Here is a 25,644-nt window from a genome sequence, read left to right as displayed (position 1 = left end):
GAGTACTAAATAACATAATCAAAAATGAAATTGGTCATATTATAATAAATAAGGAGTTACTTAATACTAACGTGGGAGCCATTACCAAATGTAGTCAAAACAACATGTATTAAAACAAAAATAAATATCAATACAAATGTAGAATGAAGGAATAAAACAGGTTTTTTTAAAATTTAAAACAACTTCAACTTGACCTATTTTAACAAATTTTTGATGCCCCAAAAATGGGAAACAGAAGGGAAACTGTACCAACAAAACAACAGATGTTTCATAAGCAAGTTTATCTGATATAAACCAATTACTGTAATAAATTGTCCAAAAGGCTTAGAAACTCCCTTAGGAAACTGATCTCCTTTCCAAGGAGAGAAAGATCCCATCCAATGACAACACTGGTTTAGAATATATACCCATTTACAGAATGTTAGAAAATTTAAACCAGTGTTGCTTCATATATTAACAAAAATCAATAGAGGAGGCAATAAATTTAAAGAAAACTTTTCATAGATCCTGCTAATCAATTATGCTGGATGTGCTTAAGGATAAAATTCCAAGGAGGATGACAAAGAGATTGAAAATGGAAAAGATTTGTAAATATTTTTTTAAATTTCTTACATAATTATAGTTATTCTAATATATTCTCCTTCTTCTACCCCCACAGAGTCATCCCTTATAACAATTAGTATCTTTTTTTAAGCAATCAGGGATAAGTAACTTGCTCAAGGTTACACAGTGTAGTGGCAAACACCCCAAGTGTTCTCAGGGTCGCTGCCACCACAGGTTCTTGGATCTGCTTTGATAAAAGAAAGCAACTCAAAATGGGTTAACAAGCTTACTTTAATCAGTCAGACATATATCGTTTACCTTGTTCAGGGGAAAAAGGTCAGCACCCCGAACTTCAGAATACACAGAATTATCAAGTCAGAGAAACAGATCAAGTAGACAGATTTCCAAACTGTCCAACCATTACATCCATACCCAATCAACATCTGGGTTTTTCAAAGGGGGGGGGGGGCCCTCCGGACAACAGCTTCCCAGAATCCATATCAAATCACAGAACACTTCTCAAAGTGAGCCCCCCAAAACAAAGCCTCACATCAGGGCTTATATAGCCTTCTCCTGGCTCAGAGAATGTAACAACCTTTTGGACCCACTGGCCAATCAAAAAGTATCTACTGAAAAACAAGCCTCTCACCCCAGGCTCCAGGTGCACTTTAGCCTAGGGGCAGGGAAGATCTTCCAAATTTTCATTCCCATTACATTTGGCCCCAAGATCTTTCATGCCCATAGCATAGACAATTTACTTTTGAATTAGCATTAAACATCTCTTAGGTCACATTTTCAAAGTACAGAACTAAAGTTACCAAAGTGGCCACTGGGCCTTAAACAAACACAAAGTACATTGCATCATTACCTCAAATCAAAACAAGAGGGCAAATAAAGTTGGGGGGGGGGTGTCCTTCCCCTCACACAGCTCCAGCCTCAGCTTCCAAGTACAGAGAGGGCCTGGGCAACAAAACCAACAAGGTGGGGTCCCTGGGGATCCAAGGCACTTCATCCCACCCACCATAGTCACCAGTCCATCCTCCCCCTGGGTCCCAAACTATGGGATGCAACCAGGAAACACACTCAGTGTCCCTGCTTTGCTGCTCAGTTCTTATCTTTTCCTGTGGCTGAATTCCGAACTTCTGGGTTCCTTCTCCTCCCACAGGTGGCAGCCGTTCCTGGCTTCTGCTCAGGTCCTGATGCAGGCAGCTCACCATTCCTGCTCTCAGCTCAGGGAAATCCGAATGCAGGCCATTCTTCTCTCCTGCTCCACAGCTCCACAGAGTCACAGTTACCACAACTGGGAAACAAACGATTATCCCAGCCCCCATACTTTCCTTTTACTCTGCAGATCCTGTTCGTGACGCCATTTTGTAGCAGCAAGCACCCCAAGTGTTCTCAGGGTCGCTGCCACCACAGGTTCTTGGATCTGCTTTGATAAAGGAAAGCAACAAAAAATGGGTTAACAAGCTTACTTTAAATCAGTCAGACGTATATCGTTTACCTTGTTCAGGGGAAAAAGGTCAGCACCTCGAACTTCAAAGTATACAGGCAGAATTATCAAGACAGAAACAGATCAAGTAGACAGATTTCCAAACTGTCCAACCATTACATCCATACCAAATCAACATCTGGATTTCTCAAAGCGGGGGGATGGGGGGGGTGGCTCAGGACCACGGCTTCCCAGAATCCATATCAAATCACAGAACACTTATCAAAGTAAGCCCCCAAAACAAAGCCTCACATCAGGGCCTTATATAGCCTTCTCCTGGCTCAGAGAATGTAACAACCTTATTGACCCACTGGCCAATCAAAAAGTATCTATTGAAAAACAAGCCTCCCACCCCAGGCTTCAGGTGCACTTTAGCCTAGGGGCAGGGAAGATCTTCCAAATTTACATTCCCATTACACCTCCCCAACAAATAGTATTTTTTTTTGAGAGGAAAAAAAAGTAACAGCATAACTGATCAATACATTGAAAAAGTCTGAAAACATGTGCAGTATGTAATAACTGTAGACCTCTTCCCTCTATGAAGGGGTGGATTGGGGGTGTCCTTTCATATCTTTTCAAAGTAATCCTATTGGATCTTTATAATTTCTTTAAATTTACTTTTGATTTTTTGGTGTGTAGTTGTTCTTTCCATTTAAATTGCTATGGTTACTGTGTGTGACTTGTCCATCCTAGGTAACACTACACTGCATAGCTCATAGTTTCATTGAGCTACACAAGCCCCTCCACCACAACAAGTCAGTGATGGGGAGAGAGCATTATCTTGTTTTTCCGACAAATAATACCCTTTGTGATTCTATTTGGGGTTTTCTGGCCAAAGATACTGGAGTGGTTTGCCATTTCCTTCTTGTGTGGGATATGGAGAACCTAACCCAAACTGACTACTCGGAGACCTCTCAAAGTGAAGGTAGAAAGTTTTATTAGAATCTCGGGAGAAGTGGGAGGGGGGTCTAGACTCTGGAACAGTGCCCAGGAGAGAAGGCTGAGGTACAGAAGCAGAAACTGGGTTAAATAAGCAAGGGTTACACACCCCTCCCAAACATTAACCTAATTATTACTAATGAGGCTCTAATGTTGTTAGATAACATACATAATACATGAGGTCCACTACGCAAGCGCAGTAACAACCTCAGAATACTGAACTCCCTTCAGTCCAACCTAGATGTGTCTTTATCTGGGCCTGAGTGTCCCAAGGCCGCTGTCTACTTTCTGATTGGTCGAATCCACCTGCTGCTGTCAACATTACTTCATTTTTAGTATTATCTAGGAGTTCTTTGGGAACTCAAACTTCTTCCCAAGGCTACTGTCTGATACTTTTTATCAGTAGTCTTGTTTCAGCAATTCTTGCAGTTCTATGGAAACTTAACCCTTTATGGGGGTGGCTAGGTGGCGCAGTGAATAGACCTATAAGGATGTTACATTTTTAGTTGTTATATTAATATTAATTCTATTAAATAAATTTTATTTAATATTTAAATAAATAAATTCTGTGAACATACAATGATATTTTTTTACAAACCATAGCTTGGAATTTGTGCTTTCATGTATGATTTTATTTTGTTCAACTGCTTGAGTGGTTACCATCCTTGGAAGAAAAAAATTAAACAAGTCATATCTCATTTTAAGAATTATATATTCCTGAAGAGCTGTGTAAATCAAATTTTTGTAACTTAAATAATTTTAAGTAGAAATCCTTTGCTGACTATTTTAAAATTATCACCCTCTAATTGCCTTTTTATTGAAAATCCATCTTTTTCACATATTGGGTGGTTTAAATAACATTTCATATCTGTACTTTTCATATCTATTATCACATTTAAACTTGTCAACACCCCTGTGATATAAGAACTGGCTATCATTAATTCACATTTTATGGATTATGAAACCATAGCCCAGAAAAATCTAAGTGTTATGCCGAAGACACTTGGAAAGTTACCTCCTTACAGAAAAGGAACTTGACAACTTTCTCATTTGGTTTTCTTTCCATTATATTGGATTTTTAATGTCTAAACAAACCAATTCCAGTATTACTGATTTGTATGTTATAAAAGGAACTGCCATCTCATTCTAGGCTATGGCAGTCAGTAAATCAATAAATATAATTAAATTTAGAATGTGCTACATACCGAGGGCCACAAACAAAGACAAAAACCAGTCCCTGCATTCAAGAAGCTTACATTCTAACAAAATACCTCCTTGGCAGGATCACCAGAGGCTGACAACTGGCCCATAAAGAGAAAGATGAAAAATGGTAAAAGGCAAAGATAGGGATAATGAAGAAAGGACGATAAAGAAAAGAGGGAGAAGGAAAAGGTTAGAGAAAGTAATAGCAAGAGCAGAGCAAAATCAGCTTGAGAGAAGAGGGAAGGAGAAAAGCTGGAAGAAAAATAGTTATAACACTATCCCAGCCCAGATATCACTTCCAAGTGTCTCCCAAACCGAATTCTGATTGCTACTTGATCTAGACATCTTGGGGGGAGAAGCTGAAAATATCTGAAAATTCTATCCTCCACCTAGTCCAGACCATTTTCTACGTGCAGAATCCCCAATTCCCTGACCTCCTGCGTGTCCCTGTAATAGACTTGGACCAATAGAACCCATACTGCTAACCCCCCCCACACACACAACATTGAACGCTACGTGCAATTACATATAACATTATTTTAAGACCTAGGATTTATGTAGTTGCTCAATTAGTCAAAGCAGTGTTGTTTGTTTTAGGCAGTATTACATTTCACATCTTCCTTTTGGCAAAGATGATACTTTCTGCCTCCCCCCACATCTACAATGCAGTCTTAACTCATCTGCAACTCATAGAATCTCTGGATTCTTTTAAAACTCAATCCATGTTTCTCCAGTTGCTTGCGCCCTACCTACTATATTTTTTTCTACATAGCCATTCTTTTTCCCTGCAGAATAACAATACTAACCCACACATAGCAGGCACTCAATAAATACTTGTTCTGGAGTCGGAGAAGCTGAGTTGAAATACCACCTCAACAACTATTGTATATTCTTGGGCACATCATTTACTCTCCTTGGACTGTGGAAAAAGATTTGTGTTGAACTGAAGACCTCTGACGTCCCTTCCAACTTTAGCTCTATGATCTTACGAACGAAAAGTTTCACAACTGTCTTTTTACACCACACCCAGGCTAATTAGGTCAAGCAGTTATTATTAGTTGCAATTTGCTGAATGGGTTAAGTTAACTCATCACACTCAAGATAAGGACAGGATTAGAACAGTTCAGCTTCCCCTTTCAAAAAGACACATCCCACGCATCCCTTCTACGTCCAAGAAGAAATCCTGCAAAATGACGGTTAGTTTGGGGTTCTTATTTATGATTCTGCAAATACAGTTTAAATGGCCAAGGCTTTTCATTCAAGAAACATTTATTAAGCGCCAACTAACGCCAGGAACCAAGCTAAGCTCTGGAGATGCACAGAGACAAGACAGCCCCGGGCTTCAAGGAGTTTACAACCTATGGACTAGAGGAATGGGGGGGGGGGGGGGGGGGGGGGGGGGAGAGGGGGAAAAAAGACCATTTAATAAACATTTACAAAACAAGCTACTGGAAAAATAGGAAACGATTAACAGTGTAGGAACTGGAAGAAGAGGGTCTGAGGAAGCCTTCCCGTAGCGGGTGGGATTTTAGTTGGGATTTAAAGAAAGCTTTCTTTTTACTTTTTCAAACTCTTCTTCATGTGCAGATGTCAAAAGAATGAAGTCTCCCTGTTTTCTACACGTACGGCAGAAAAAAAATATACAAAGTATATACAAAGTACATACAAAGTATATACAAAGTACATACAAAGTATAGTGGGGTAGGGTGCAAGCAACTGGGGAAACAGTTGTACCTCGCCTAAATAACAGCATCTAGGTTTCTTGGTGTTTAAATGTCTTCGCAGTTAACTTAATTTCAGTTGTGGCACTTAACACTCTGCACGAGTCTGGAAAGCTAACCTTTCCCCTTTCCACTTGGACTCTGGGTTGGTATTAAACATCTTTTTTCGTTGTTTTGTTTTTTTCCACCAGCCACCCCAACAGAAGCTTTCCTAAACTTCAGAATCCCAGGCTAAAACTCCATGGATTCTCCGTGGCTACAATGTTACCAAAAAAACCCTACACGTGTCAAAGGCTGAAGAAAAAGGGTATGGTTTGGGAGAGGGGCTATATAAAGAGGGGGAGGAAGGGACCGCCTTCTTCATCCCCAGAGTCCAATCCTTCCCCCCAAACAAAGAGTCCTCGGCAACTGATTGGCTAAGAATAGGAATGACAAGAGAGGGCGGGTCCCAGAGACATCCGTCACGTGTGGCCTGCCCCGGCGGTTCTGCGTAGTCGCTGTGCCCTTCCGAGCTACTCGAGAGTTTGGGGTGGGGAGGAGGGGCCCGAAGGGGGGCGGGGGCGCTGGTACTCCTGGTGGCGCGCCTGCGTTGTGGGTGCTGGGGAGGTGGGGGGGAATAGCTGCTGCTTCCTCCTCCTCCTCGGTCGGTGCAGCTAAAGCCACAGCGTTCGAGAGTAGATTTCCGAATCCCTCGGAGTTGTAACAATGAAGCAGAGTTCGAACGTACCGGCTTTCCTCAGTAAGCTCTGGACTCTGGTGGAGGAGGCCCACACCAACGAGTTCATCACCTGGAGCCAGGTACAGCGGCCGGTGGCCTCCGACTTCCTCTGTTTCCCTTCCCCTAATGCCCTGCCTTCCCCGCCCCCGGTCCCCTGTCGAGGCCTGGGGGGGGGGGGGGGGGTGAACATGTCGCATCACCCCCCCACCTCCTTCCGGGCGCTCTCCAGAGATGGGTCCCCCCCTCCCTTCCCTTCATTCCCCCCAGTATTGTTCTCACTGGCGGCCCCGGGACACTGCTGCGGACTACCCGCGGTACACCTCTCCGCGGAGTGGCCTCCTGCTCACCAGCCCCAGGGAGGGAGAGGCGAGGAGGGGGCCGCGGCTCCCGGCGGTGGGCACGCACCTGCTGCCTCCCCGGCCCGGTCGGCCGCGAGGGCAGCACCGGCCCTCCCTGGCTAGCCTTGGGGGGTAATGGGCGCTTGGGTGTCGGGGGTGGCACCCACAGACCGCCGCCACCCCTATCACCCCCAGCAAGGGAAGGCCGGTGTCTACAGCGGCGCTCTCTGTAATGCTCCTCCTTCATCCTCCCGTTCCTGGGGTGGGGGGAGGGGGCGGGCCCAGATCCCGGGGTTCTGCGGTTTTCTTCCAGTTGAGATCTTCCACACTGCCATCTTTCCAAAGAAGTCCCTCACTACACGCCCCTTTCTCATTAAAAAAGGCAAAAAGCATTTGCAACCGGGATGGATGTGAAAATCGGGGTGGAGGGGGTAGGAGTGGAGAGTAGAGAAGTGTGCAGATCTTAATCATTGCGTGATAATTGACGTAAAAATCAAATTGTTGCCCAGAAAAAGGAAAATTGACTCGAGATTTGGGGCCACCTTACAGGTTGTGTGCATGTGTGTGTTTTAATGATTCTAACCTCTATTATGGTAACAGTAATTAAGTAGTGGGCCAGAACAGATGAGGGAATTTCATAAATCAGTGACCAAGCAGAGTGATGTAATGGAAAGAGCCACCGTGGGCAGAGAATTGAGAGACCTAGACTTCCCCAAGGTCACACAAGTAGTAAGTATTGGAGTCCAGATTTGAACCTGTAACCTATAACTCTAGTGCTCTTTTCTGGCCTGCCTTTAATTGGTTCGATTACTTTAGGGCAAATCACTTAACCTTCTGTGGCCTCAGTTTTCTCGTCAGGGAAAAAGTATTTGACTAGGTGATCTCCGGGATCCCTTCCAGTTTGAATGAATCTTTGTATAATGGAAAGGAGCACTTGACATATGGAGAGGCCTGGGTTCGAATTCGGTTGCTGATGCTACTAATTTTGAGTGACCCTTGGCAAGCTTATTTAACCTTTCCAAGCCTTTGTTTTCTAATCTTATAAAATGGAATCATGTTACTTATGTTGTGAGATTTAAATGAAGGGCAGAAAGGAATAAGCATTTCTATAGTGTGTACCGTCTGCCAGATAGTGTGAAGAGCTTTACAAATGTTTTCTTTGCTCCTCACAGCAACTCTTCCAGAGATGGACTTGCTATTATCCCTATTTTACTGGGGAGGAAGCTGAGATAAACGGTTTAAGTGACTTGCCCTGGGTCTCTTAGCTAGCAAGTGCCTGAAGTAGGATTTAAACTCAGGTCTTCTGACTCCAGCCCCAGTATCATCCATTTCACCACCTAGCTGCATAGAATGAGTTAATATACAGAAAGTACTTTGCAGACCTTAAAACCTATATAAGTAGTGTAGCTTATTAATCCTCTGCCAACTAAATGCAAACACAGAGGCCATAGCTAAATTGTTAAAGGGAAATGAGTACCATATCATTATTAGATGCTATTAGTTACTCAATGGAAAGACTAAGTCCTTGTTTTAATGCATCTGTTTACCCTATTCAAAAATAATGTTCTCTTTAATAGAGATCTTAGATTTGAAGATGGAAACCTTAAAAGTTATTCTATCAACCCTTCCCCATATCCTGCCCACACCCCTTATATTTTACAGGTGGGGAGGCTGAAGCCTAATTTTAATGACTTGCTCAAAGTTACAGAGGTAATAAGTGGCAGAGGCAGGATTCCAATCCAGGATTTAAGATTGAAGATTCAGTGCTCTCTACATTGTCCCAGAATGCCTCTGTATATAGCTTCTCAGTACTTTGTTCTTATTTCTTCTGTACACTTAAGGTTTTCTTTTAAATTGTGGTTATATCTCTCTGTATCTTATTAGACTGTAAGATCTTTAAGGTGAGACTGACGTTTTTGTGTTTTCCAGCACAAGAAAAATCTGTGCTTAAATATTTGTTGAATTGTTGAATAGCTTATAGTCCTTAAAGGTCATCATAAAATGCTAAATAAACAAATCCTTTCACAACCATCATTTTATATTAGTACATTAAGTCCTGTGATTGCTTTCTGTGAAGGAATGTCAGTTTAAATTGGGCTGGAAAATAATGATGGAATCAGCATTTTGGAGCTAGAAGTGAACCTTAAAGATCTTATAATCCACCTTGTTTATTTTGCGGATGAATAAACTGCAGCCCTGAAAGGCTGAATGATTTAAGATGGTATGATGTAGAACTGGAAGGAATTACAGAGGTTATCTAGGCCAACCCCTTAATTTTACAACTAGAAAATTAAGGCCAAAATAGGTTAGTCAGTTAAGTGACTTGCCCACAATTTTAGTTATTAAATTGGAGAGAACAGCTCTTAATCTGGGTCTTATAATTATGTATGTAATGCTTTTGCTACAAAATTACCTCTTGTCCCATGTTACACCTTAGTAGCACCTAGGGTCTCTGTGTTTAGTGTGGTGTCCTTTCCATTATACTATATAAAGTATAAGTTTGATACCATTCAAGCTACCAGTGTTAAATTTGCATTAATCTTTCACTTGACAACTAGTCTTGAACTGATGCTGTTTGGAAGAATGGTAGCCAAGACCAAGAAAAAAGGAACAGTATGTGCTAATGTTTGGACAGAGATCCAGAATTCAGTTCAATCTAGTAAACATTTATTAAGGGCATACTGTAGGCCAGACACTGAAAGGATGAGGACAAAAATGAAACTGTTCTAGTCCCAACATGCTTTCATTCTGTGGGGGAACAATAGGTACATAAATAAATAAATAAATAGAATATTTATACATAGTAATTTTGGTTAGTGAGGAGAATCTGCAACTGGGGAAATTGGCAAAGAGGGTTTATAGGAGGTGACACTTAAGCTGAACCATGAAGGGAACTAGATTTCAGACTAAATTATTTTTTTCCCTTAATCTCTTGTAGGGGTCTTATCTTTATATCCCCTATAAACCTATCTTAATGCTTTTCACATAATAGACTCTCGGTAAATATCTTTTTAGTGACTAAGTGACCTTGGGACAGTAAAAAATCTAATGGCCATTTCTTTGATTTCTCTTCAGTATTCTAAAAAATCCTTGACTCATCTCAGGGTTTTTGTGACACTGCTGTCTTAGTTCTCCTGCCTCTATGGCCCTATTTATTATCCTTTGTTGGATCTCCACTCATGGTCCACCCCTTAACTTGTTGGTGTGCTCAGAGGAAGGCTCTGTCCCTTGCCTTATCTCTTTCTATACTTCTTTCTCAGTGATCTTAGTAGATACCATTGGTTCATTTAGCATTTCTCTGTATTATTCTACAGCCTTTTAAGTGCCTTTGCTAGGTTTTGGATACATATAGGTTATATAGGATACATATAGGTTTTTTCTTTGCCTATTGGACGTTGCTCACTTTGTGCTTCATAACCATCTCAAACTCAACTTGTCCAGAATAGAATTCATTATTAAATCAATTGTAAAAAAAGTACTTAGCATAGAGCCTACACATAATCGGTGCTTTGTAAATGCTTGTTTCCTTCTTTTTTTCTCTAAACTTCTCCCTTTTTACTAACTTCTGTTCAGGTCATTACTACTTCTAGTTACCCATGTTTACAGTATAGGAGTTCTTGACTCTTGACTTAACTTTCTTCCACCTAACCAATTACTTGCCAAGTCTCCTCAGGTCAACCTCTACATCTCTTGAATCCATTCCCTTCTTTCTGCTCTTCTAAGAGCACCACTCTAGTTCAGGTATGCCTCAATTAGAGTTTCCTAATTGGTCTCCCAACCTCAAGTTTTTCCCCTCTTCAGTCCATTTGTGAATAGCTGCCAAAGCGATCTGGGAGGCAGTGTGGTACAGTGGAAAGAATATTGGATTTGGTGTCAGAGGACCAGGTTTCAAATATTAACTTCCTTACTGTGTGATTTTCAGCGAATGATTTTACTTTTATGGGCCGCTTCTGTAAAATGAGGAGTTTAGAGGACTAGATAGCCTTCATTAAACCCTTCCACCTCTAAGTTTATGATTCTATGACCATGTTACTCTGCTGCTCCAAAAACTTCTTAGAGTCTCTATGATAAAATTTTTTCTGTTTTACTCTTATTAACACTTAATCTGATACCAGTCCTGTTTTCCAGGCTTATTTGCACGTTACTCCTCTTCACATATTCTGTAGCCCAATATAGATCTTTACTTTCTGTCTTCCCGACCTTTGCATAGGCTGTTCCTGTTTGGAATACACTCTTGTCTCTCTTGGCTCTTAGCATCCTTAGGTTTTTCAAAGCTCATTTCCAAGTGTCATGTCCAGGCTACTCTTCTTTACTCTTCTTCACCCCTCTCCCCCCCCCCCCCCAGTTTATGCCTCCCCCTTCTACAGTAATTACCTTGGGGATCTACTTTGTACTTATTTTTCTGTTGTGTTCTTTCCTCCTGTAGAAAGTAAGTTCCTTGAAGACAAGCATTTTGAGTCGTTTTCTTTTTTTATCTTTGTATCCTCTGTGGTAGCAGCACAAAGTGTAGGCCCTTGATAAATGCGTGTAAAAAGCATACAGTTTAGTCTTTCTGTCCAACTTTTTTTGCTGACAAAATGGATATTAGGATAACTGTCCTTATCTGCCTCTTAAGAGCACAGAATTATTTTTTTTTTTAAAGCAATCGGGGTTAAGTAACTTGCTGAAGGTTACACAGCCAGTTATTTCTGGGTGTGGTGCTGAGTACCTGAGCCCAGATTTGATCCAGGTCATCCCGACACTGGAGCCGGTGCTCTTACTTGCTGAGCCACCGGGCCCGCCCCCGAGCACAGAATTCTTTACAGTAGCAAATCATATTATGATCTCTTCATTTTAAAGATTAGGAAACAGATTTAAGTGAACCTCTCAAGGTTGTATAGTATTAGAACTAGAAAAAGTAGTGTTTTTACCATCCCTTCTAGTATGTAATGGTAACATGAAAATAATGTATCATTTTTGGTGGCTGTTTATTGCTCTTTATCCCCATTTGGAAAAATATTTTGGTGGTCTAAATGTTGAATGAATAACCACACATCTTCATAATTTCTTAACATTCAAATTTATTGTTTCAACTATAAAATTAATGTCTTAGTATTTTTTCTTATAATTCATGATAATTTAAAATGTTTTCATATATAAAATCTTGCCCAGGAGCAGTTTATTGAATCAAAATCTCAAACTCTCTTTAAGACTGAAGGTCTGCTTTTTGTCTACTCGACCTCTAGGTTGCCTCTGATTATTATATTGTTATTTACTCTGGAGATTTTTGTTGTTGTTGAGACATTTGATATAATAGAAGGAATACTCCTCTGAGAAATTGGATTCCAGCTCTGCCACTGACTTGTCTTGCAACAAGTTCCTTTCTACATTTTCCTTATCTGTGCAAGAAGAGATTGGGAATGTATAAATGTTTAGTTTTTGTTTTTAATGGGGAAGGGGAAGTAAGGGAAAAGAAGACTGATTGTTTTACTCTCCCTCTCCTCTTCCACCCCAAAAAAAGAAAAAGAGAATCATTTGAGCATTTTATAAAAAATTCACAAAAGAAAGGAGAATGAAGAACAGAAACACAATTTCAGAACAGCTTTGAAAGTTAAATGTTGAACTTACTCTATACTTGAAAGTCAATCAGTATGTAATAGAGATTCTTGGTTTTAAGAATATTCATTTTCTAGTCTTTCATTTTATTTGGTATTTAAGTGCAGAATTTAAAAATTAAAATGAACCAAGATGACCAAAAAAAAAACACCCAGATCACTTGGCAACAACAGCTCTTAGACTTGAAATAGGTTGACAGAACTCTTAAGTGCAAATCAGCCTATCTAAAAAGCAAGTTGGGCCAAAATAGAGGGAATGAAGCTTTTCTTGTCATATTGGAAAATTTTCCTTACATTATAAGTATTTTAATAATCACTACTTAATATTTTAAATAGAAAATCTTGCTAGCATCAGAATCTTATAGAACCCTCATTTAATTTTTTTTCCTTGGAATACAGATAATCTTTCCCAAAGATTTCTTCTGTCTTTAAAATTTCATTTGTGTGCTTTTGGTAGGCACTTTGGTAGAATTACGGCCTGTTCACAATTTACTAGGTGGTACAGTGGATAGAGTGCCAGAAGTCAGATCTTTTTGAGTTCAAATCTGGCCTCTGACACTTAATAGCTGTATGACCCTGGGCAAATCACTTAACCCTGTTTGCCTCAGTTCCTCATTTGTATACTGAGCTGGAGAAGGAAAAGGCAAACCACTTCAATATCTTTGTCAAATGGGGTCACAAAGAGCCACATATGACAGAACATTAACAAAATTTAAAATATTTGTACCTTAAACTGTATACCTATTTCCTGGGGAAATTACCATCTCTTCTTGAGCTGCCCAGTGTACAAACTGCAGAAAGGCACATTTCTGCTCAGTCTGAGTAAAAATTTAAAGTATTCCAAAAGTAAAATGGACTGCTTTAGGAGTCATAGTGAGTTCCCAGTCGCTGGAGGTGTTCAAAGCCTTACTACATGTGGAGAGTGTTGTAGACAAGATTGAGAAAAGTAGGAGTTGGAATAAAATTTACAAAGCTGGGTAACAAGTAAACTCTCCAGCAGGAAGTTGTATATAAATATCTAATCTGACAAAATGGGAAAGGTTGATTTGGGGCTAGATTGAAGAACTCATAAATGCTGGATTAGGTTATGATTCATTCTATAAGCTTGGTAGTAGACTTTCAGCAAACAATCAACATGCATTTATTAAACACAAGGATGGTGGAAAAAAATGAAACATCCCATTTTCAGGGAGCTTTTTATTCTGAGGGAGACTGTACACATATAAGTAGTATATACACAAGATAATTTCTAGATGTCGACATTAGAAACAAGGGTAACCCTCAGGTGGGTTGGAAATGGGAAGCTAGAGGCAGGAAACCAAATAAAAAACTATTGTAGTTTAAGGTATTTCTTTAGGGGAAAGTAATAAGCATTTCTATGATACTTGCCATATGCCAGGCACTGTACAGAAAGGATCTCATTTGGTCCTCAGAACAACCTTGTAAAGCTATTATTATCTTCATTTTATATGTGAGGAAAAATGGAGGCAAACAGATATAAGTGACTTACCCAGAGCCACATAGCTAGTACGTGTCTGGAGACTTTAAACTATTTACACTCTTACTGACTCCAAGCCCAGGACTTTTTAGCCATTGTGCTTTTAGCTGCCTCTAGCAAGCTCTAGCTACCTTTGACATCATATATTTCTAAGACTCAGAAAGCAGTGTTACTGTTCTGATAACTTTCTAAGGAAAACAGCTTTAGGTTTAGGCCAACGGATAATACACACTTAATACAAAATTGGGAGAGTGTCATTGAAAAAGTGTGGTTTGCTGGGCAGGGAATAGTATTGATAAGCCCCTTCTAAAATCGCTTTGAGAGCATAAGAATGCTAATGATATTTCTGTTGGATATCAGCCTCCTTAAACACTCTGGATAGTTATTCGAACAGTATAAGGGCATTGATTTAATTACCTTTTTTTTTTTAACAGTGAACTTGCAAACATTAACCAACATTTATCTTTTTAAGGATTTTTGCTTGGGTTGAATGAAATAAGGAAATGTACTTATATCTTGATGAGTTCGTCTAAAATGGGACTACCTCATACTGAGATCTTAATTGTTAATATTATATGCCATTGAGCCATCATAAATAGGAACACAAGACAGGGCTTGCACAAGGCTCCTGAAGGGGGTGAAAATAAAAACTCGGTGATACTCAGTTCCCTTTTGTTATCCTTCATATGCTGACTGGAACATTGTGTTACCATTGTTAGAACTTAGTTCAAAAACTTTAGTTAGCTAATGATAACTAGAAAAGCAAAAACAAACCACTCCCACATTTTTAAAATTTGGCATTTGAGGATGCCGTTGCTTGTTATGTGTTTCTGGTTCTCTTCATGCTTGCTTACTCTGTTTAGTGTTGAGGCAGCTCAGCATTTATGCTGAGTGAAAATCTTATTAAGGCCTTTTTAGAAATAGCAGCTGTTTTTGGAATCAGATAATCATTCAAAAAGCTTTTATACTTGTTGTGGAAAATGTCTTTTATCCATCCTAAACTTTAATTGGAAACCTAATCATACCTCTTTCTGTTTCTTCTACTCTGTTACAAATAATATGATGGCTTTTCTTAGTACTTAAGGAAATAAACAGAATAGATTTTGTGGTAGAGAACTGTTCCAAAGCTGGCTCATTCTTAGCTTCCTAGAGCCCTGTCTGAAAACTTGTAGCCAACTAGTTGCCAAGACAAATTTATTGAGCAAAAATAGCTCGGGATAAAGTAGGAAAGCGGGGGGAGGGGAGGTCAGCCTGGGCACATTCCCTTCATGATGACCAAATCTTTTACGAAGTGATGGTAAGGCTAATGCTCAAAGAAATATATATTTAAGTGATCCCTTTAAAAAAGACTTCATCTCTCCATATATTTGTCATATGGTTCTAAAGTAAACTTTAAGAAACCACTCTTGGTTTGATTATATTTAGTATAATAATACTTAAACCTTACTCAACATTAATTTGTGTATCAAATAAGTATTTAATTTTTTATGCCAGCTTCACTTGCTGTGTGAATCTGATTGTTAGCTCCAAAATCTTACTGAATTAATCATATGGTTATCATCCCTTATAATAAGGGTTTATCATTCAAATATGAATCATTTTTAATACTTTGGCTAGTAGTTTTATGTTTTAGTGTTTGGTGGGGGGCAGTTTAGAAGGCAAGCAGAATTAAAATTTGTTGATTTATATGGAGCATAGACTGTAGAGTGTACCTTGTCATGATGTTGGCATAGATTTCTTTTACCATTTAGACACTTTATCTAAGTGCTTCCCCCTGAGTTTCACTTCAGATATTTGCTGTTTAGGTTTTTTTCCTGACCTATACATTTCTATACCAGCATCATAATTTTAGAATCAAGCCAAGTTACAGTACATTTCTGTATCCCTAACCAAATTGAATGAAATTTTTTTTAATGTTGTGGAGGGAGGGATAAAAAGTATTGAACCTTCCCCCCCAACTCTATTCCCGTTACCCAAATGAGGCAGAGATGATTTTACCAGGAAACTCAAGGGTTAGTTTATATAAACTGTGAGGGGTACAGATAGGTTGCAGGTGTGGTTATGATGCCCTTTTTTTTTACACACAATATGCAAGATGAAAATGGGAAGAAATTCTCATTTATAATAAAAAGCCATCAGATCTGTATGGTAGTGGTTCTTTGCTACTTGAATTTCTGCTTTCTGGATGTCTAAAGATTGTTTTCTTAAATATGGACATGCCAGATTTGGACTATGACATTCGTAAGGCTTTCTCCTTTTTTTTTTTAAATGGGTGATTGATGAATTGTTTTTTCTTTGCTCTCTGGCACTTAATGGATCTGGGCAGTTTTCATTTATGAATTCTTCAAATATAATATCCAACTTAAAAAAAAAAACTTGATCATGGTTTTCAGGGAGTCTAGTAATTCTTAAATTATCTTTCCTTGACCTGTTTTCCAGATTGGTTGTTTTTAATAACAACTATCTTACATTTTTATCTTTCTTTGACCTGTTTTCCAGGTTGGTTGTTTTTAATAATAACTATCTTACATTTTCTAGATTTTTTTTCATGTTTTCATTCTGTTCTAATATTTATTACAGTCTCATGGAGTCATTAAGTTTGGTCTATTTTAATTTTCAGGGAGTCTGTTGCTTGGGTAAAGTTCAGCACTTGTAAGCTCCTAATAATTCTGTCTTCCCGAACTTTTGTTAATTTCTTTTTCTCATGCTTTCCTTCTAGGTCTTTGTGTAGACCTTAAAAGGAATGTCCATTTTTTCCTTTTGGGTCTCTGCTTACAGTTACAAAGTTACTCTTCTTTTGCAGGATCCTCTAGATCTGTAGAATCTTTGGTCTTTGTTTTGTTTATTCATGTGTCTGGCTGTGGTTCTTGAGTTGGGGCTTTGTGCCATGGCCAGGCTTTCTCATTCGTGTGCTTTTGAGTGGGGGGGAGTGTGGGTTAGCTTTGATAGATAGGCTCTCCTGGTTCTTTGAGTTTCAGAACTCTGGATCTAAAGAGCTGTCTCAGACCATAATGTTAAGAGACCTGTCTGAGACTGAGTTGTCCTGGTTTGAGAATTGCAATTCTGTGTGTGTATGTTGCTGTCTACTGCCACTACTTGGCACTTTCAGGTACCCCACTCTGGAACTAACTATCTAACCACCCTGAAGCTTTCTCAGGGAATGCTTGTCTTGCTGCCTCCAGATACAGAGCTATATACGTTTTGCTAGTCTTTGGTCTTAGTGCTGGCTTTGCAGGTTTCCCTCTTTCCTATTGCTCTCAAGCTTCTGGAAGATTTTTTTGTGTAGTTCAGAGGTGGAAGGAGTCACTTAATATAGATTTAAGAATCTTAGATTTCTTGATTATTATTTGATCTGGTGCAAATTTCATCATCTTAAATGAGTAGGCCTGTGGAAGCTAGATGGCTTATTACTTTCCAGGTAGCCACTTTCTGGAAGTCTGCTATTGTGCACTTCAAACTGCATGTGCTGGAAACATCTCAAGCTCAACATGTCCAAAACTGGACTCATTACCATTCCCTCTAAAATCTTCCCTTCTTCCAAACTTCCTTGGTTGGAGGTACTACCATTCTTTCATCGCAGAGATTTATAGCTTCACCATGATCACCCTTACTTTCCTTCAACCCAGTCTAATCACTTAACCATATCTTGCTTTTCTCTCTTTATATCTTTTCTCTTGTGTAAGTTTCCATCTCCATAGTCCTGCAGCTACCTTCCTAGTTCTTCCTTTGACTTTTTGGTCTTCCACTCACTTTAGTGGGGTCAAATGTCTTGGTAGAACACCTACTTCTACTCAGTCTTCTAGCTGTATGTATGGAATGTATGAACAAAAACATTCTGAGCCCTTTCCCTACCCTTTGCTCTCTTTCTTTCAGACCATTTAGGTGAGAGGGAACTGGGAAATGGGGGCAGAGAGGAGGGAGAAATATGTGAAAAACATTTGTTTTGTGCCCTCAGGTTTAGCAACAATAAGGTAATATGTCTTCTTCATTTCTTCATGTTCAGGCTAGAAAGATCCCATAGAGATGAGTATATCTTATCCTAGCAGTCTTAACAATTTGAGATCTAGTGTTACCGTGTCCATTAGCAGTAATTTTATGTTTCCTTCTCACTTTTCACATCGGTAGTACAATTTCATTTGCAATAGGACAGAAAAGTCCTTGAGTTACCAGTTTTTTGTGACTATGACCAAAGGATAGAAAAGCAGCCACTGTACGGTAAGCTATAATGTAGATTAGGTGGGCCAAAAGAGACTGAACATTACCTTCAAGGAACTGGTAGTTATTATCATCTTCAACAAGCATTATTGTTTTCTACTTGCTAGGCATTATGTTAAGTGCTAAGAGTGTTTGTTGTTGTTGTTTGGCCTTCATTCTCGAAGAGGACGATGACATCAGGAAGGTGATGCCAAGACTTGTAAGTGAATTGGATTTAAGTGAGGGAGAATTGTGCCAAGTCACCAGCTTCATTTTCTCCTCTAAAGCTAAAAGGGTCCAGTGGCAAGATACAGAGTAGGACGCCTGGAGATGGCCCCCCGACTAGGAATATAACGGAAAGCAAAAATAATCCCTGTCATCAAGGGAGCTCACATTTTAGTGGGAGAGATAATATACAAACAGTTATGTTCATACAAGATATATATATAGCATAAGTGGGAGTTAATCTCAAAGCAAAGGCATTAACAATAAGGAAGACTATAGGTTTCTTAGAGAAGGTGAGGTTTGAGCTGAGTCTTGAAGGAAGCCAAACTTATTCCAAACCTGGAGGACAGACACTGAAAAGGCATGGAGTTGGGAGTTGGAGTGAAGGGTTTGAGGAGCAACAGAAAGACCAGTGTCTCTGGATTATAGAGTATGTGGAGAAGAGTAAAGTGTAAAAAACTGGAAAAGTGTCGAATTAACTCAGAGTATGGCTTAATCAAGGCATATTAATTTCCTGAGCAAGTGTAAGAGCTGAAACACTAACTGGGTGTCATGCGTAAACTCTTCATCTGAGATGAGGATAGCCAAACAAACTTAATATAATCTTTTGAAAATCTCCCTCCCTCCAGTTAAATGAGTGGTAAAAATTTAGGAGATTGAATAAGAATAAGAATCAGATTAGGTGGCTAGGTGGGAGGTTTTTTAATATTCTGAGAAAAGTAAAATATTAACAGATAATTGATTATTACAGTTGATTGAGGAAGTGGTTTTCCATTGTTCTGCCTAGAGGCAACAGATCCCCCAGGGAAAGAAAATCTCTCTGCATCATTCCTAAGTTACCCACACAGCCCTCTGCTATAAAGTCAGTCTCTCTAGAAGTACAACAAAATAAGATAAACCTAGAGCCTAGATCTCTTAATTGCTTTAAGCATGTTCAAGTTCTTTGGGTAAACACACTTTGAATAAATTGGAACCAAGGGATGGATATAATCTGATTAGACTTTTAAAGTCTGTTCTCCACAAATGGGTGAGCTTGGAATTGGATGGACTATTTTGTCAGCCTACAGAAACTAGTTTAAAAACACACAAAGAAGTAAAAACAAATTCTCATTCCTTGGTGGTCAAGTATAAATAGTGGCGAGACCTACTATGTAGGATTAGTGTTGAGATATTATTGTGGTTATGACTTACTGTTAATTAACTTTTTATAATTTAATTTCAAGGAGTGTATGATAAAATCTCTCAAGTTTGTAGAGAACAGTAAGCTCTCCTTGATAGTAAAATGCAAAGCCAGTGGGCATAAATTATAGGAAAAACTTGAGAAACTGTGCAGACGGTAAGAAAAGTAGCCATAAACTTGTTTGTGTACAAGTTCTAGTTTGTGAATTTAAGGGAAAATCATCTACGTATACTATCCTTAGAATTTAGAGACTATCTTTTGCTAAACACTGATATAGGAAATCAGAATCCATTTCAAATACATTGGCCATGTATCCTGAATATCCTGAACAAGGTCAACAAAATGTTTGACTTAATTTGAGTAGTAGAAACCAAACAAAGCATCCTGCTTCATCCTTAACATGTTCAAAACTGGTTGTGTACTTCTACTAGTTTCTCCTTAAAAATACAACAGATGCTTAAAAATCCAGGGATGGGAATAAATCCTAAGCATATAGAGAGAAGGAACTTTGGAGGTCATCTAGTCTAGTTCCCTTAGACTCAGGAGGACCAGGGAAATTAATGACTTGCTCCCAGTCATTCAGGTAATAAGCGAAAGGAGTGGGCTTTAAGAGGGAAGTCTTTTATCTTCCAAGTCAGTGTCTTTTACACTGTACCACAGTGCCTCCACCAAGGGAATGGAGGCTTTTCTATAGTAGAACAGATTCTTCAATCTGGAAAGACAAAGGCTGAAAGAACAGGTATGTTTGAAAATGTTAAAATGATGAATAGTACAATTTCACCAAATTCTAGGGTATTAAAACTAAAATTTGGGGGGAGAACAAATTTGGAGTAAATGTAGTAGAAGTTTATATTAAAGCCCTGTTTTGATGCTTTATCGTGTCCTGAAAGTGACCTGGATTCTCAGACAATATGACACCAGAGTGCAAAATTCCAGCAAGTCCAACTCAGGTGGAAAGGCTTTTGAGTATGGACTGAGTGACAGATAATACTCCTGTTTTTTTAACTAAATTAGAAGGGTTAGTCACCACATTGCTGAGTGGTGGATTTTTTGATCACAGTAGTTCTCAAGGACCTACTAAATTGGGAGAAGCTGCTATCTGCATCAGTGAAGGGAGTAGAAAATTTTTTTACACAGAAAATCAGAGATCTTTGAAAATACTGAAGTAAGAAAGATTGTCATGCACCTTCTAACAGTGTCTGCTGTTGCCAAAGAATACTGGACTGGACTCTGCATGGTCTGACCTACCATGTGTGAACACGTAAGGCAAGGGGTCTTCCTTAATAGACATTTGTATTCATTTTAGAATGGCCAGAGCTTCCTGGTGTTGGATGAACAGAGGTTTGCAAAAGAAATTCTTCCCAAGTACTTCAAGCACAACAACATGGCGAGCTTTGTGAGACAGCTAAATATGTGTAAGTGTAGAGAGCTTTTGGTTTGGGGTGGGGAATGTAGATTAATTTTTTTTCTCTGGGGCTGGTAAAGGAAAAGAAAACCCTTTGAATGCAGTAGGATTGAATTTTGGTTTTGCTGGCTTTTCTCAGTCTCCGTGGTTGTGTAATTCTGTTTCAGATGGCTTCCGTAAAGTAGTTCATGTTGACTCTGGTATTGTAAAGCAAGAACGAGATGGCCCAGTTGAATTTCAGCACCCATACTTCAAACAGGGCCAAGATGACTTGTTGGAGAACATTAAAAGAAAGGTAAATTGCTGTTTAGCGTTTTGTTTTCTTAATCTAATTTGTTTTAGTGACTGAATAATGTATTACGCTTAATTCACATAATGGTTTTCAAATATAAATAGGAATACAGTTCACTTTATCAGTTCCTAGCATTCAGGATACTAAAATGAAAGTTAAGAATTGTTACATTACTAGTATCACACCAGTATAGTTTCCATATCTCTTCTTAAAAATTGAAAATATATACTATTTGGGGTGGCTAAGTGGCACAGTGAATAGAGCCCTGGAGTCAGGAGGACCTGAGTTCAAATGTGGCCTCAGACACTTAACACTTACTAGCTGTGTGACCTTGGGCAAGTCAGTTTACCCCAATTGCCCCTCCAAAAAAGAAAATGCATAGGATTTGAACTATGTTGTGGCCTAAATAGGCTTTTGTGGGCCAGACTGGGAAATTTAAAACTTAACTACTGCTGCTTTATTACATTGTCACTGTAGGAAAACGTATTCCCCATAACTGATACGCAAACCAACTTTTTAGGAATGCTATCCTTTTAGAACTCAATACTGCAAAATTTCTTAATTTATGTAGTAATAGATCATATTATGACTTGGTACTTGTTTTTGTTTTCTTGCAGTCTAAGCCCAATACTTTACTGCAATGATAAAGCTTATATTAAGTGTCTGATTACACATGGTACTATGCTAGGCATTGTACAGAATGATCTGTTCCCTTTCCTTTTAGGAGCCTTAATGTATTTTAATACAACCACTACCATCATCTTTCTATATAAAAGGCAAATGTCATGGTTGTAACATCTGCCCTTTCTGAGCAATTGCAGATCATGTGGTAGGCTTGGGGAAAAAAACAACAGCACTCTACCCTTAAAGTCCTGAAGTAGAAGAGATTTTCATTTGTTGCAGAAGTGGTGCTGGACAGAAATAAACATCTGTACACACTTTGATATCAGAATCTCATTTAGTTTACTAAAGCTTTTACGTATTTTAAAATGACAGGTATTTTTGCTAAACAATTAAAAAAAAAAGTTAGTGTGCCATGCCCTGGGGACAAATTGCATAGTATGCAGTTGAGTAATTACTATAGCATAGGTTTACTAAATAAATGGAGAGGTCAGGAAAATATTTGGGAATAAAGCCATAAGAGATGGTGAAAAGGGAATCTTTGAGATGTTTCTTCCAGAGAGAATATCCTTAGACTTGGCATTCTTTTAAATAAGGGCCTGTGAACTACTTTTTAAAATATTTTGATACCAATCAATAATTGGTTTCTTTTATAATTATTTTATGTTATGCATTTAAAATAGTATTTGAAGTGGGGGGAGGGGCCCATAGGTATCACCAACTTGTCGAAAGGATCCACGACATAAAAATGGTTAAGAGTACCTGCTTTGAATCATAAGATAATATTTGGATTTTTTTTTTTAAAGCAATCAGGGTTAAGTAATTTGCTCAAGGTTACATGGCCAGTTATTTCTAGGTGTGGTGCTGAGTATCTGAGCCCGGATTTGATCCAGGTCATCCCGACACTGGAGCTGGTGCTCGTACTCGCTGAGCCACCTGGCTGCCCCTAAGCAATTGGGGTTAAGTAACTTACTTAAGGTTACACGGCCAGGTGTTTCTGGGTGGGTGCTAAGTATCTGAGCCCAGGATTCGATCTCCAGGTCATCCTGACACTGGAGCCCAGTGCTCTTACTCACTGTGCTACCTGGCCGCCCCTGGATATTTTTTTTGCATTTGACAAATGCAAATTCGTTTTTTCTTGAACCTCTGTCCTATTCTTCCCTTTGGGGAACCAGATGTTCATCATGTTCTTTGACAATCTGTTCAGCTTTTGTATCCTCCTTATTACCTAAAGCTGTGTGTGTTTGTGTTTTTTTTTAATTAGAAATGCAAAGACTTGAAATTCAGGTGTTTAGAATTTATATCTGTCTTTCTTACTGTTTTGTTTGAGCAGGTTTCTTCTTCAAAACCAGAAGAAACCAAAATTCGCCAGGAAGACTTATCTAAAATCATAAGTAGCGCTCAGAAAGTTCAGATCAAACAAGAAACCATTGAGTCCAGGCTTTCTACTTTGAAAAGGTAAATTTTCTTAAGATACTTGTTATGTGGATATGTGGGTTTAATAGATTGTATCCTTAGCTTCGAATTTTCATGGTGGTAATCATGAGGGAGATGGAATGAACAAACAGATAAAGATAAATGAGTTGATACAGATCTTTCCCTGTTCTTGAGAAAAACAAATAAAATAAGTGTCCTACTGTCATATCATTAGTATGTGAGGATTAACATATTAAGAAAATGTGAGTAGTTTTCACATAAAGAGGCAGAGGGATAATTATAATCTTTTTCAAATGGTGTGGATATCCTATTTAAGAGACCATTTGTTTCATATGTTGTGAAGAATTGAAGGTTTCCCAAAAGTTTAATAAGGCAGCCTTGCCACCCAGAATGAAATAGAACTCACTCTCCAGAGAACTGTCCTACTTTATATTTATTTTTATGTTAGCTTGGAAAAATGTATGTTACTCAAACTCTTTATACGCCATTAAAAAAATTATCATAATACCTAGTGTCTTTATTGTTCTCAACATCCCACAGATAATTTGTGTGTGGAGATAAAATTCAGCCCATTTAAAATGCATGCTTTGCCTCTTACTAATAAATTTCTATGGATCTTCATCTAAGTAGGCAGGAAACTAAAGGCTCCTGAACTGTGTAAGTAATAATTCCTAGGGATGAAGCAGCTCAAGTTGGAAATAAAGCAGGTTAGAGCTTCCATGCTGATCAGCAGCTGTTCGGGCCCTCTAGTGGCTGCTGCCCTTCCCGCTTGGGCAAAGATAGATAAGGTTCTTCAACACCCCTCCTCACCTCCCCACCCCCACACCCCAAAAGAAAGACAATTATTCCTGGCCTTGCTTTGACTGTTCCTGTTCTGTATTTTAGAGGGCCATTAAATTAATCTTTTTTTAATGCTTTATTGATACTATTTTTTTAAATATCACTGTTACTTCTCAGTGATCCTTGTAAGAAATATAGTCAAACAAAACAAATCAATACACTGTACATATCTGAAATATATACCTCATTCTGTCCTTATAGTCCATCACCCATCTGATTCTGTTTTCTATTTAAACATACATTTCTCTCAGTTCCCATATTCAGTAACAATTCTGTTGAATATAGTTACTCAGAGGTACCTCTTGACCTCAACCTTGGATTTCATGGTTCATTAATGTCAGATATTACAGTTTTCGATACGTCTAAGTCTTGAAAATAATCCTTTACTGCTTTATTGGCTAATACAACATGAATAAACTCATTATAGGATCTAGAGATTTGTTGGTCAGTGGAAATTGAAGGTGCTACAAAAATTCTGCTTTCATTTTCCCCTATCCCCATATATATTTTGTTTGTGTTAAGAAATTTGGCTTTCCTCAAGTTAGAAGAAAGTTGAAATTGAAGCATTTAATAGATGAGTTTTTTGATACCCTATCAGCTTTGTCACTATTGACACTGAGAAAAAGGAAATGGTGTAATTTCAGTAAGAGATTGGTACAGAATGAAAACACTTAGTGTTAGCTAAGTTCTAGGATGATTGTGTCCTTGAATATGCCTGTTTAAAGTATTTTGATCTTTAAGTATTCAGGAAACTAAAGGCCCTGGGCATTCTTTAAGTAGTCAATCCTGGGGGTGAACCAGCCCAGGTTAGAAATGGAGCAAGTCAAAGCTTCCACAATGATCAGCATAGATTCAGGCCCATTAATGGCTACTGCATATCTAGTCTGGGAGAGATGGAGAGATGAGGTCTCTGTGACTGATCTATGCATGTTTATTTTCTTAGGAACTTTCCTTTTTAATTTGCTTAGTTAGCCAATGACCAAAGCAAGATTTTAGTCATATTGTAATATACCAGGTTGTTGGGGGGGTGGGGGGGAAGGATTGCACGGGACCCTAGGGATTCAGGTGTGAACTTCAAGTGTATGTTTGTATACCTGTTGCCATTGGTAGCAGATTCTATCAGTGTAAAGCTATCAAGTATAACATTGGGTTTGTTCCAGAGACAGCTGCCATTATTATACTGCTATCTAGGCTAAGGACTGCCCAGTCTCTTGCAAAGCTTACATTAAAGTGTGAATAAGTTCTATAATATAGTCATAATTTTAACTAATGGGATTTAGTTTTTTGGTTTTCCCTTTATTTTAAATGACAGAGAAAATGAATCCCTTTGGCGGGAAGTGGCAGAATTACGGGCAAAACAAACACAACAGCAGCAAGTAATTCGAAAGGTAATGTGTTTTTTCT

General features: G+C 38.8%; 1 protein-coding gene and 1 long non-coding RNA gene across 6 annotated transcripts in view; one reads left to right on the top strand and one right to left on the bottom strand.

The window, feature by feature from the left end:
- Positions 1 to 816: 816 nt before the first annotated feature.
- On the bottom strand, positions 817 to 5,181 carry LOC138152883 (uncharacterized). 2 transcript variants are annotated; one of them, XR_011166217.1, is made up of 2 exons: positions 4,984 to 5,181; positions 817 to 1,975 (listed from the first exon to the last, which is right to left on the bottom strand). It is a non-coding gene; the product is annotated as an uncharacterized lncRNA (long non-coding RNA). The 2 variants fall into 2 exon arrangements; XR_011166216.1 differs by having other exon boundaries at positions 817 to 1,972; positions 4,984 to 5,175.
- A 63-nt stretch (positions 5,182 to 5,244) lies between these two features.
- The window catches only part of HSF2 (heat shock transcription factor 2), a 53,597-nt gene continuing 33,197 nt past the window's right edge, over positions 5,245 to 25,644 (top strand). For 2 of the 4 annotated variants that reach the window (XM_069076941.1, XM_069076940.1), the window contains exons 1-5: positions 6,446 to 6,696; positions 20,952 to 21,060; positions 21,218 to 21,345; positions 23,297 to 23,421; positions 25,553 to 25,628. In XM_069076941.1, coding sequence (XP_068933042.1) covers positions 6,604 to 6,696; positions 20,952 to 21,060; positions 21,218 to 21,345; positions 23,297 to 23,421; positions 25,553 to 25,628 — 531 coding nt within the window. In that variant the 5' untranslated portion in view covers positions 6,446 to 6,603. Of the gene's footprint in view, positions 5,374 to 6,089; positions 6,206 to 6,445; positions 6,697 to 20,951; positions 21,061 to 21,217; positions 21,346 to 23,296; positions 23,422 to 25,552; positions 25,629 to 25,644 lie in introns of those variants that run through there. The other 2 variants (XM_069076942.1, XM_069076943.1) reach the window with 2 other exon arrangements.

The sequence above is a fragment of the Petaurus breviceps genome, unplaced genomic scaffold, assembly GCF_028583685.1.
Source record: "Petaurus breviceps papuanus isolate PSGF00001 unplaced genomic scaffold, PetGlider_PUasm1.0 90977, whole genome shotgun sequence".
NCBI classification, from domain to species: domain Eukaryota; kingdom Metazoa; phylum Chordata; class Mammalia; order Diprotodontia; family Petauridae; genus Petaurus; species Petaurus breviceps.
This window is presented reverse-complemented; position numbering and strand designations above follow the sequence as displayed.